Source organism: Mytilus trossulus, chromosome 2 (assembly GCF_036588685.1).
Source record: "Mytilus trossulus isolate FHL-02 chromosome 2, PNRI_Mtr1.1.1.hap1, whole genome shotgun sequence".
Taxonomy (NCBI): Eukaryota; Metazoa; Mollusca; class Bivalvia; order Mytilida; family Mytilidae; genus Mytilus; species Mytilus trossulus.
The window spans coordinates 11075683-11089920 of NC_086374.1; the positions used below are offsets into that span (position 1 = coordinate 11075683).

At 32.5% G+C, this 14238-nt stretch overlaps 1 protein-coding gene across 1 annotated transcript; it reads left to right on the forward strand.

Annotated features, from left to right (window-relative positions):
* Positions 1-64: 64 nt before the first annotated feature.
* Positions 65-10553, forward strand: LOC134706469 (transmembrane ascorbate-dependent reductase CYB561-like). Its single transcript, XM_063565437.1, has 5 exons — positions 65-188; positions 2829-3058; positions 6229-6437; positions 7037-7230; positions 7761-10553. Exons 2-5 carry the CDS (start codon positions 2839-2841, stop codon positions 7912-7914), a joined length of 777 nt encoding a protein of 258 aa, XP_063421507.1. The 5' UTR covers positions 65-188; positions 2829-2838; the 3' UTR covers positions 7915-10553.
* Positions 10554-14238: the final 3685 nt, after the last annotated feature.

Sequence of the window (14238 nt, forward strand, 5' to 3'; positions counted from 1 at the left end):
ACTAGCAAAACTTTCTATTAATTACCCAATTACGACTCATTGTTTGTAATTGTGATTATAAAGTGTTATTCTTTAGTTGTATCTGGTGTTCGGTTTTTTCTAGAGTCACCTATTCTGTATGGATTGTTTACGTTTAGGCACAGTTCGGTGAATATTGATATCCTTTTACGCCGGCTGGCTAGGCATTGGTAAGATTTATTTACTTAGCTCTCTATAATATTTAAAAGATTGATTTTAAAAACGACGTGTTCATGTCATTTTATAAAATACAAAGTCATAGACATGTTTATTCTGTTCAAAGTCACAGCTGAATGTCTGTGAAGTTACCTTTTGTTTACATATTTTTTTCTCTTGCTGCATTATGCTTGTTGACAATCAGTTTAGAAATAGTGTCTAAAATTGTTCTTATACAAGTTGCTATGTGATATTTTAATATGATTGTAAATCTTGAAATGTGAACATATGGTGAAAGTGTGAAATTATGTTAATGAGGATGTCACTTGTCAGATAAGACAACTGTAGTATACACTACAGTCTATAGGGTGATAGAGGGTCTCACTAATTAGCGACAACAAGCGTCAAAAAGCGACAACAAGCGACAAGAAGCGACAACAAGAATTATTTTAGCGACAACAAGCGACAACAAGACTATTTAGCGACAAGAAAACATTTTTTTATTATTAAATATTAGATTTTAGATATAAAGAAATTTGTATGTCAAGTTTTTTTTTTAAATTTACGAGCAGATATGTTTAATTTAAATGTTTTATTATAAAGATCTGAGACTACTATAACACATGTGTTATAGTAGTCTCAGTAAAGATAGACGAAGAAATGAAACATTTGTGAGGAAGAAAGAGATTGTGAAGTTTATATTAGTATATTGGTAGATGAAGATATTAAACATTTGTGAAGAAGAAAGAGATTGAGCTTCTTTTTTTTTCTAAATATGATGAATATGTATAAGATAATGGATGTATCTGTTTTCATCAAAGTCAAAGTATAAATAAACGAAAAGAGTTACAAAAAAACAAATTATAAGATAAATAATATCAGAGACATATATACACATATATATGTGTATATATGTCTCTGATAATATATTCTAGAACACCGGCAAGGAAAACTTTAAAGTAATCTCATAATACAATAATTAAACGTTATACTAGCTGTTATACATGAGGGTTTGGATGGGGTTAAATGATTAAAGAATAATGCCCTTAAAAATTGAAGATTAGAGAATAACGGGCCAAAAAATAGAAGATAAGAGAATAAAAGGGTTAATTTTTGGAAAATTAGAGAAAAAAGGGGATAATTTTTTAAAGATTAGAGAAAAAAGGGGTAAATATTAAATGTTTACAGAATAACAGACCCCCCCCCCCCCCCCCCCCTCCCTATCCAGCGCTAAATAGTTATTTGTCGCTTGTTGTCGCTAAAATAATTCTTGTTGTCGCTTCTTGTCGCTTGTTGACGCTTGTTGTCGCTAAAATTCTTGTTGTCGCTAATTAGTGAGACCGGGTGATAGATATTCTTAAACACTTCTCACAATGGCATACCACATTATAAATAGTACACAGAATGATGTTGCAGAAGGTTATGGAAACAGTCATGAAGTACGGAAGTTTGTTGGATCCTGGTCTAGATGTTTAAGACGAGGGCTGCTTTGCTGAAGGTCCCAGGTTAAGTTCTGACTTAGTGCTGTAGATGAGAAGGTGAATTTTCATCCAACACATATCTCTGGTACTAGGCTAAACTAAATGAATGGTTCTCTCCAAGCACTGAAGCATCTATTACCATAATAACAGACTTCCATGTGTCCTAGCACTTCCTTTGTGTTGTTAATGACATTGTCATTAATTTTTGTCCTTGTAAATATTGTTGCAAATACATATACATAAAATTGAATGGGGAATATGTTGATAAGACAACAACCTGACCCAATAACAGATAGCAGCTGAAGGCCACCAACATGACCAAATTGCAATGGGTCTTTAATGCAGCGAAAAAATCCCACACCTTGGGGTGGGCCTCAGCTAGCTCCTATTTAAAATACAAATGTTAATATGTACATGTACATGTATTATGTGTATAGCTTGCTTTTCAGTGTACAAATGGTGTAAGCCAAGGCTCCATGTCAAAGACCGTATGACCTTTAATGGTTTTCTTTTACAAATTGTGACTTGGATGGAGAGCTGTCTCATGGCACTCAAAGCACATCTTCTTATATCTATGAACAGTTATGATACTGAAACATCCTCAATAATCTCAGGGAATGTACCCAAAATCCATTGCACCCTGGCAGCTATCATGGGGTGCCTAGAATAACAGAATCGACTAGTATAAAAAACATACAATGAGTGCAAATTTTATATACTGTAAATGTACTATGCAAGCTGGGTGGTAATTTTGTTCCTTATACATATATGTATATCATGTATATGTACATGTATTCTCTATATGCCCCTTGCGGATGCTTAAGGTGGTACCCAACGCTTTCACTAAAATTAATTTGGCTCGTTTAATTTTCATAAAATTCTGACAATGTATTTACTTTGACCCTTTTACAAAAATATAAAAAATTCAAAAATTTTGAACCAACTGTTTTGTCAGAAAAATTACACTGGTTAGATAGCAGTTTGACAAACACCAATTTTGATCATTGAGAAACTTAATATATACCATTTACCACACACCGTAATTGAAACGTTTAGCTGACTTTACGGAGTAATCTCCCTGTAGTGTACCACCTTAATTGGTAATAAATATGTTCTTGTTTTTGTTCTACAATGTATTAGGCAGGTAACATGTCTATTTTCTCTCCTCTTCAGATAAACAGATATGGAAAGGTTTGACAAAGAACCAGAGCAGGGAGGGAGAATGTGCTGGTTTACTGCACTGGTTCTTGCTGTACAAATACTAGGACTATCAGCAGTAATTATGGTGGCTGTGTGGATGGGACACTTCAGGGGTGGATTTGCATGGCAAAGTGATCCAGCAAAAGAATTTAATTTTCATCCAGTGTTCATGGTGATTGGGATGATCTTTCTGTATAGTGATGGCAAGTGTTTTCTTTATACAGTCATGACAGTACAAGTGGTAATCCAAAGTTCATAGCTACCAAATTAAGTTTAAAAATTAAAGAAGCATTATGTATTAAATGCATATATATATGCATGTCATGCATGTATAGTATCATTTTTATACGACCGCAAATTTTGAAAAAAATTTCGTCGTATATTGCTATCACGTTGTCGTCGTCGTCGTCGTCGTCCGAATACTTTTAGTTTTCGCACTCTTACTTTAGTAAAAGTGAATAGAAATCTATGAAATTTTAACACAAGGTTTATTACCACAAAAGGAAGGTTGGTATTGATTTTGGGAGTTTTTGTCCAAACATTTTAGGAATTAGGGGCCAAAAAGGGCCCAAATAAGCATTTTCTTGGTTTTCGCGCCATAACTTTAGTTTAAGTTAATAGAAATCTATGAAATTTTGACAAAAGGTTTATGACCACAAAAGAAAGGTTGGGATTGATTTTGGGAGTTTTGGTTTCAACAGTTTAGGAACTAGGGGCCAAAAAAGGGCCCAAATAAGCATTATTCTTGGTTTTCGCACAATAACTTTAGTTTAAGTTAATAGAAATCAATGAAATTTATACACAATGTTTATGACCACAAAAAGAAGGTTGGTATTGATTTTGGGAGTTTAGGTCCCAACAGTTTAGGAATTATGGGCCAAAAAAGGACCCAAATAAGCATTTTTCTTGGTTTTCCCACCATAACTTTAGTACAAGTAAATAGACATCTATGAAATTTAAACACAAGGTTTATGACCATAAAAGGAAGGTTGGTATTGATTTTGGGCGTTTTGGTCCTAACAGTTTAGGAAAAAAGGGGCCCAAAGGGTCCAAAATTAAACTTTGTTTGATTTCATCAAGAATTGAATAATTGGGGTTCTTTGACATGCGGAATCTAACTGTGTATTTAGATTCTTTATATTTGGTCCATTTTCAAATAGGTCTACATTAAAGTCCAAAGGGTCCAAAATTAAACTTAGTTTGATTTTAACAAAAATTTAAATCTTGGGGTTCTTTGATATGCTGAATCCAAACATGTACTTAGATTTTTGATTATGGGCCCAGTTTTCAAGTTGGTCCAAATCAGGATCTAAAATATTATATTAAGTATTGTGCAATAGCAAGTCTTTTCAAATGCACAGTATTGCACAATGGCAAGAAATATCTAATTGCACAATATTGTGAAATAGCAATTTTTTTTTTTAATAAGAGTTATCTTTCTTTGTCCAGAATAGTAAGCAAGAAATATCTAATTGCACAATATTGTGAAATAGCAATATATTTTTTTAATTGGAGTTATCTTTCTTTGTCCAGAATCAACTCAAATCTTTGTTATATACAATGTATATTCACTTTTTACTACCAACTGATAAATTAAAATAATCTTTACCATTCAGTGATAACAAGCAGTTTTTTTACATCTTAATATTTTATGATGTATTTAAATGAGTAGTTATTGTTGCAAACTCCATTAGAAATTTAATTGAGATTAATTTGGAATAAGGGAAAGGGGGATGTGATTAAAAAAAATGGGTTCAATTTTCTCATTTGAAATGAAATTTCATATAAAATGAAAATTTCTTCAAACATTTTTTTGAGAGGATTAATATTCAACAGCAAAGTGAATTGCTCTAAGAGAAAACAAAAATTTTAAGTTCATTAGAACACATTCATTCTGTGTCAGAAACCTATGCTGTGTCAACTATTTAATCACAATCCAAATTTAGAGCTGAATCCAGCTTGAATGTTGTGTCCATACTTGCCCCAACCGTTCAGGGTTCAACCTCTGCGGTCGTATAAAGCTACGCCCTGCGGAGCATCTGGTTGTATTTGTTCAACAATGATCTGCATTTCTCTGTTTAAATTTATAATAAAGAATGGTAGCAATTTCAAAAAAAATTCCAAACTGTTGTTGTCGATATTTCTGAAAATGTGATATATAAATAACAGTAAGAGATTGTACACATGTTATATATCAAGGTTCAGTTTAGTTTTATAAATTTTCATCTTTTATTACATAGTGTAGCACTAACCCTGGGTGAATATACATTTTTAAATACAACTTTAATTGCTTTATTTTTTCTTTTTTTTTGTGTTTTGTTTACGTTTGGATTTATATGACTACATGTATATATGTTCCATATTGTATGAGTATTTGGACCGTACACGTACGGTCTGGACCTTATGCGTACTTTTTCATAATACGCATACGGTCTGACTAATATTAAGAAGTTGGTCACGTTTATTAGATACAAATGGATATTGCAGATCAACATAACTTATATCTGAAATTAATATAAAAAGTTCAATAGTCATGATAGTAATTGGAATAAAAAAAAATCATATTATAACTATTTAAAAAAGTCACGCTTATTTAATCTGTTAATCTGTATTTAGCATGTTGGTAATTCATTCATTGCAGCCAAGTATGCTCATTGAAATTGAAGTTATCAAAAGTACCGGTAAACATAGAGTGGAAGAACAATAGTTTTAGAATATTTTGGAACTTTACAAAAAAAATGCATCCATATATATATATGCAGAGGAACATGCATGAACAAAACGTGTTAATGAAAAAAAAAATATGACTTTCTTTGTGGAAGCCAGTGTCACCTTGAGAAACAAAATAGAACTCACGGATGAATATCAATCTAACTGTAATAATAACAATTTGTATAACGAAAAATAAAGATTTTGATAAATGTTTGTTTAAATTTAACCCATATGATCCCAAAACATGTATGATCAACTGGACCATTCGCGTATACTCATACGGTCCGACCGTATGCGTATGGTCGGACCATACGTGTATGGTCAGATCGTATGCATACGGTCCATATACTTGTATGGTCTGGAACATATACAAAGATCTATAACCTCTTCCAGACTAGTATTTCTTATATTTATTCTGTTTCTATTTGATAGCAGCGAGACATTCAATAAAGACCAAATGAAATTATGAAAATCTGTCCTTATCCAATAACATTGATACATTATTTATTCTGGCGTAGAGTAAGTCTTTTATAATATTTATCCTTGCACAAAGAGAAACAAAATGAAAAAGAAAAATATGAAGAAAGCAAGCAGCTAAAGTTTTCATGCTTCTGGACCATTAAGAAAGTTTTTGTATGTCAGTTAAGTTTTTCTGTTTCAGGTATTCTTGCTTACAGAGTATTCCGTAACATGAAGAAGCTGTACATTAAGGTTCTTCATGGAATGATACATCTTGGGGCCCTGATATTTTCGGCTGTTGGTCTGAAGGCAGTATTCGACTCTCACAACCTGGCCAAAAATCCTATACCAAACATGTACAGTCTCCATAGCTGGATGGGCATTATAACTGTTGTGTTGTTTGGACTCCAGGTAAAAAGGCCATAGTAACTCACTAGTAAAAAATCACTGCTTCAGTTTTGTATCTAGTTCAAAAAGTATTGGTTTTACACTTGGTAGATACAAAAGTATTTTATTTTAAGTTACAAATATTTCATGCATATGAGATGAGCACAAGAAAAAGGTTAATCAGTTGATATCATATGGTTTGAGATTTACATGGACATGAAGAATGGGCATATATTTAATTATGTATGCCATTTATCAAGACTGACTTAGGTGCTACATGTGAATTTGTTTATACATGTATCGAACTAGATAACAATATCACCATTAATTCATGTTTTTGACACAGTTGTAGAATACTGTGGATTCATTATTATTCGTTGGATACCAATTTTCGTGGATTTTGTGGGAACAGTTGAACCACGAACTTAAATGTTCAACTAATGACAAATTTTCAATAGGCTTGTATGCAGACTTCGGCAAAACCACGAAATAAAATATCCAAGAACATGTTAGTTTTCCTCAATCCACGAAAATTGGTACCAACGAAAATAAATGAATCCACAGTAATATATGTTAACAAAAGTTTCAGTTTCTGAGTGAATAAATTATTGTTTTTATTTCAGTGGTTAAGTGGACTTACCTCCTTCCTGTTTCCTGGACTAAGTATGGGTCTAAAGAAACAGTACATGCCTCATCATGTGTTCTGGGGTATTGCCATCCTGACAATGGCCGGGGCCACAGCACTCATGGGAATTACAGAAAAAGCTCTCTTCATGATGAAAACATTTCCTGAGAATGGAAGTAAAATACCTGTGTTGTAAGTTAAAGTGAAATTGTGTTAGATAAATTAGTCAAGGGTATGTCATTATGGCACAGTGCTCACAAAACATGATTATGTAAAGAATGGTTTCTGCCTTTCTTTGACCTTCTTTAACAGTTCTTAAAAAAGAATGATTGAGTTTTCAGATACACTTTTTTACAGTGTATTTGGTTTAACTAATGCTAGAGCTTGCTTGTTGAAAATTTCCAATTTAATTGTCTTGAGAGGAGTAGTATCATTACATCAAATGAGTAATCAGTAAAAAGAGGTGAATAACAAAAAGACCAAAGGCAACAAAAATTGTTACTTAGATTACTTGCAGTTACTGAATGGTGATTAATTCCCAATGACAAGTAATTTTATAACCGATGTTTTCCCAGAATTCAGTTTAAACCCAAAGAAGAAGTCGATTTGAAAGATATAGATCATTCTTTTGTTTTTACATAATCACATTGTCCCAATTAACATAAAGTATCAAAGGTGTTGATACCACAACAATACAATAATGGACTTGTTTTATTTTCCAGAGACTATTCCCACAAACCACCAGAGGGAATTCTAATGAACTGTTTAGGAATCGTGATTGTGACCTTGATAGCATTGGTGATCTACATAGTAACTAGACCAGAGTACAAACGTGAGCCGTCACCAGATGAAGAACATATAGAGCTAGTTAACTGACTGGGGTTATCTGTCCCTGGATTGGTCATTAGGAAATGTTGTAAGAGGAGCTGCATATGGCTGCTGATTGCTTTTATTACTGGATTAATTCTTTTTCTTTAATATAAAATAACTCTGTCCGTAGAAAAGGCGTAGATTTTATCTGACAGTGTGTGATGTTATATGTTTGGTGCTATGGTAACCTGATCATATATCTACTTTGCTTACAACTCAAAATTAATATTAATAAAACACTACACATATAAACAATGTAAAATAAAAAGTCTACTGTTTAGGAAATTTTGCAATATTTAAAAATCAATATTAGACATGACAAAACATTAATATTTATATCAATCAGATGTATGCATTTATATTGTATTATCTTAAAAGTGGCTTTACTTTATGGATCTAATTTCGTCAGTGGACCAAATGGAACCTGAAAAGGATAGCCAAATTTATTACTAACAGATCATTTGGTTGAAAATCAAAATAGAATTGTATATAGATACAAGCTTTTATCGGACCACAGATGAATTATCACGTTTTTATTGGTTAAACGCTGTCATGTTGTGACCCCCTATGAGACCGTATGGGGTTAGTAAGTTTCATATGGGGTTTAGGACGCGTTAATGGCGAAGTCATCTATTTATGTTGTTGTGTTTCATTGTTTATTTTTCAACAAAAAGCCGCAGAAAAAGTCCAGCGTCCGATAAATTCGTTATACGGTTAACTACTCACCACCTCTGGCCTCACCCCCTATGGATTTTACTAACCCTCTATGGATCTGTATGGGGTCAGTAGCGAACCATATAACTTATAGTGTCAGTCTTAATTTGATCCATATAACCTGAGATAAGGGTCAAATATAGGGTCAAACTATGGTATTTTGAATAGAATGAATAATTATGTATTTCACTATTTCATTCTGCCCATTATATTCAATACATTAATGCATATATATTGAACAAGACTTTTTACCAAAATATAGCTGTTTATATTTTCTATAATTAACATAAATAAGTGATATTAAGCCTTTTTCATGTTGAAATGATGACAATTATTTTTTAACACCCCTTGGTTTGGAATATTTGATATTAGTAATATCCTTATCTAGATATACCAATTAATGTTATGTAAATGTGTATGTTTCATGATGCTGACATACACTATATATTAAAGCCAAAATTTATGATTAACTTTCAAGAATGACCAGTCCAGGTGAATAAATGGTATATAACTATAGGTTTAAAGATAGAAATCTATTTTTGTTTTGTGTTGTGAAATATATTTTTGTATGTGATAAAGTCTTGTTATATTGTCATGATTTTATTTACATAATATTCTACTGAAATCTTGTTATGTTTATACTTGTATAATAACACACTTCATAATACACAATTACACAATACCCAAATATATTGTAAAATATTGTAAAAATAGTAAATGTGGCCTATATAAAATTATTAGTTTTGAAAAAAGTCCATTTTTGAAGATACTGAAATGCAAAATAAGTTTTATGAGATGGATTTAAAAGTGGTAGCTGAAATTATATCTATTTCTTGTTTGTTTAACAAACTCACACAATTTTACCACAATTTTTTGTCAATAATTTAAAAGATTTCACCTTTGGTGTCTATAGTCCCATCCAACCTATTAGGAAGGACCACTGCAGGTCAATGATCAATAAATGACTTCTATTACATTTGTATAAAATTGTAAGTGGAAGCTTGACCAGTTCCTGTCTTTCATATCATTCAAGTCATTATTTATTAGTTTACTTTGTAAATAAATGTTTACCTTAGCTGTAATGGTAATAGACTTTGTTATAATTACTTGAGCATAATCTAAAAACTAACAGTCAGATTGTCAGAGTTATAAATACTTTACTATAATGCATTTATTTTCATTAATACATAATCACATGAGCTGGGACAGCTCTTCATCATTTTTTTTAGGAAAAATTAAAAATTCAGGACAGAAACAACACACAGGACCACTAGTGAAATTATTTTATATCTTTTTCGCATTTATATTTGGTTACTAACATATTACTATAAGAGAGGCTGTGAAATTGGTCAAATGTGATATATTTTACAAGCACTAATGGGCTAGGCAGGGCTTTGATTGTTCGTGTTACATATGTAAAGCAATATCATATTTTGTTAATTTATTTTTGGGGTGTTTATCTGTACCACAGTTATCTGTGGGTTATTAATTTTTTAGGTAAATCATTATTTATCACTTAAGGTGGTACCCAACACTTTCACTCAAATTAATTTGGCTCCTTTAATTTTCATAAAATTTTGTCAAAATATTTACTTTGACACTTTAACAAAAATATAAAAATTTTGAAAATTTTGAACCAACCATTTTGTCAGAAAAATTACACTGGTTATATAGCAGTTTGACAAAAACATATTTTGATCATTGAGAAGTTTTATATTCCCTTAACAACACGACGTCATTAAAACGTTCTGCTGATTTTACAGAGTTATCTCCCTGTAGTGTTAGGTACCACCTTATGCTCATTATATTTAGCAATTTAATGTCATTCCACATATTTTTTGTTACTGTTATTATATTAAAATATTACTGTTGTTACTATATATTGTGATGCATGCATGTCAATAAACTTGGAAAAAAGTTCTCCAACTCAACATTTTGTTAAAATTAAGTCTACAGGATTTTCTCACTACATTGAAGACCCATTGGTGCTCTAAGGACGGGTTTTTGTCTCCTTAACATATTCCTCATTTCTATTCTCAATCTTATTTAATCAAAACTGCTTGACTGTGATTATTTTCAAGCATTATTAATGCAGTGTTATTTTACATTATACTGAACTAAGTAAGATTTTCAACAATCAATGATTGAGGAGTGATATATGAAGAAAAAATCAAATGTATTTGGTATCCATTCACTATATGATAGAACACATCATAATTGTTACACGATGATGACTGCTGTACCCATATTTTGACTATTTTATTTATTGTGTCTGTTTGGTTAACGTTTCATTGTAAATATAACAGAATTTGATGAGACTGTCATAAAACCAGCTTTAATCCACCATTTTCTACATTTGAAAATGCCTGTACCAAGTCAGGAATATGACAGTTCTTGTCCATTCGTTTTTGATGCGTTTTGTTATTTGATTTTGCCATGTGATTATGGACTTTCCGAATTGATTTTTCTCTAAGTTCAGTATTTTCGTGATTTTACTTTTCACATGACATAAAGAAATTTTAGAACAAGGTGGGTATCCAAGGTAACACCCCTTTCAATATCATGTCTGATTAAAAAGACTACTAAGGTTTAGAAGATATGCTGATTACCATATCAAGAAGATGATGACATGTTATATGGTAAATTCGTAACTTAATACCTTTGGGGAAAGCAGTGGCTTTGTTCCTTTAATATCCTACTACCTTTTTCTTAAGTAGATTTGGGGACAACACTGTTTTGGTTCCTTGTGATGTTTGAAAGCCTCTTTTTTGCAGTGGTTGGAGCCAGTACTCACTCTGTTCCTTTTTATGTGTTTCAGCTTTACATACAACTTCTTTCTGAAGTAGATTTGGGGAAAACACTGTCTCTGATTCTTGCGATGCTTGACAGCATTAACATAAACCTCTTCCTTAAGAAGTCTTTGTGCAAATATTGCCTCACTTCATTTAGGGTGTATGCAAGCCTTTACCACAACCCTTTGCGGAAGCAGTTTTAGGGTACATACTGTTCCCTATAGTATATGCAAGCATTTACCTGCAACCCCTTGCGAAATAAGTGTTGTGGCACATACTGACTCTGTTCCTTAAGATGTATGTCATTTATTTACTTCGTGTAGTAGTAGTTTAAGGGAAAACATTGCTTCCGTTCCTAGTGTTGTTATTCAGCCTTTATCTACAAGATTGTGCTGAAGTTGATCGGTGGTAACTCTTCTTTTTGGTATTTAAACTGTTGACCTTGGCTGAAGTAGTTATAAAACTGGCAATCAATGACTAAGTACCAAGGATTTCAACCTTTACAATCAACCTCTTCTGAAAAAAACTTTGGAGTTAGTATTGTCTTAATACCTTTAGATGTATACCAGCCTGGATTTCTTAGAAGTTTTCGAACAACACGGTCGTTGTTCCTGTTGATGTATATCAGCCTTTATTTCAACATAAGGCTAAAATAGTATCGAGCAAGCTCGGCATTTGTTTCTCTGAATGCATTCATGCTTTTACATACAACCTACAACATCTAAATATGGTAGTATGAGACAAATACTCTCTTTAGATTTTTTTTGTTCGTGTCATCACCTAAAATTTCTAGCTGAAGTAGTTGGCACGACATTTGTTTCTGTGAATGTATTCTACCTTTACTTCTTGAAATATAATTAAGCAAACAAGGCATTTGAGATGTATGTCCGCTTTTACCTAGAACATCTTTCTAAGGTTATTCGACAACTGTCTTTGTTTCTTTGGATGCATTTCTCGTCAATGTCTTGCTGAACAGATAATGGTACAGAAGACACATTATAGAAAAGTAAAGACTAAGCAACACGAACCCCACCAAAAACTGGTGGTGATCTCGAGTGCTCCGAAAGGGTGAGCAGATCCTGCTCCACATGTGGCACCCGTCTAGTTGCTTGTGTTATTACAAATCCGGTAAATATCCTAATTCGGTCGGTCACATTCGTGAAAAGTGAAGGTATTGTACTTACGACATAAGGAACATATTCGATATCATTGGTGAAACGGTTATTCCCTATCGGTCAACCAACTCGAAATGACGTCTTTATAATTTACGAAGGGGTGATTTCAACTTCACCATTTGGAACTCTTGATTTGATAGCTTCATTATGAGCAGCAATCATCTATCATCTACCAAGGAAATACAAGCCTGGGAATATCGTATCGATTGGGATCTATATACTCCGTATGCAGGCGCTGCTGGAATGTTGCTACATAGAAATGGAAAGTTCACTGACATCTGGAAAGCTTAAAAATCATCTCTTTTGTTGTAAAGTATTGTTTACAACCGACCCTCACTGTCAATTTCTAGATGTAAGTCAAGATATGAGGTAGACTTAACTGTACCTATAGTATCCTTTATCTCTATTTCGATGGGATAGATTCGTTAAACATAGTAAGCAAATTTTGTATTAATTAGTGAGAGAACATCATCTATATAGCTTAAAGTTAAAGGATATTGCTAAATTCTTATCTTTCTTCCTAAGAAGTTCCTGTATGAAGTCAGCCTCATTATAATTAAGAAACAAGTCTACAAGAAGAGGTGCACAATTGGTTTCCATTGGAATTTTGACAGTCTGGTGAAAAACACGTCCTCCAAACGTAACAAATATGTTGTCAATCAAGAAATCAAGCATGTTGATTCTGTCAGTTTCAGAGAATTTTTTGTTTAAATCAGAGTGATTCTTTACAAAGTAGGATTTATCACTCCCCAAAGACAAGATACTTGTATCTACGTTCGCCATCCTTTTTAATGAAACAAAGTAATACCAACTTTTTCAATTTGCCTTTTAGATTGGAACGGGGAATACTTGAGTAAAGTGTAGAAAAGTCAAATGTTTTAGAGTATTCGGAGCCAGTGGAAGTAATAGATCACAGCCAATTTCAACTAAGCCATAAACTATATTTTCACAAACTATTTGTTTTCCAATCGAATAAGTCTTTATAAACTTTCTGAAAAAAGCATGACCTCGTGCAATGCCAAAATGCAAGTATTGATAGGGTGTAGAACCAAACTCGTTTATAGACAGATGTATAGTCATCATATCAAGATACATTTAGTTCTGTTTTTATAAACATGATTTATAAATGAAAAATAACTCAAACTAGAAAACCATAAGAGCCGGATTTATATACCAAAACAATATGATAAATTCAAAAGAAAGAATCGTTTACACGGGTCGTATGTCTATTCTACATTCATTAAACACCCATGACATGTGTAACTTACAAGCGAGCCAGAGCTGGTGTGTAGGTTTGTTTCATGCTCTTTCGTGGAGATTATGTCCAAAATGGACGACATTCCATACAGATCAAGGGAATTTTTCAACGTTATGTACTTTGTTTTTGAATCTACTGAGAATGTGTGTTGTGTTTCATGCGACTTATTTTGGGTTTTTTAAGGATACTGAAAAAGGAAGTAGTTCAGATTTAAAATAAAAACATGATACAATATCATGTGACGGACACGGCGTTATCTTGTATTTAGATAAGAGTCATATGCTTTTTTTAACTCACCTGACCCAATGTAAATAGCAATAATGTTTAAGATCTATATATTTTCTCCTCTGTAACTAGTTAGACAAATGTAACCAAACTTGGTCATAATCGT

Excerpts from the sequence above, each read along its gene's own strand:
- LOC134706469 (XM_063565437.1), top strand. The coding sequence starts at position 2,839 with ATGGAAAGGTTTGACAAAGAACCAGAGCAGGGAGGGAGAATGTGCTGG. Across the intron at positions 3,059-6,228 it reads GATCTTTCTGTATAGTGATG|GTATTCTTGCTTACAGAGTA; the intron begins GCAAGTGTTTTC and ends TTTCTGTTTCAG. Across the intron at positions 6,438-7,036 it reads TTGTGTTGTTTGGACTCCAG|TGGTTAAGTGGACTTACCTC; the intron begins GTAAAAAGGCCA and ends TTTTTATTTCAG.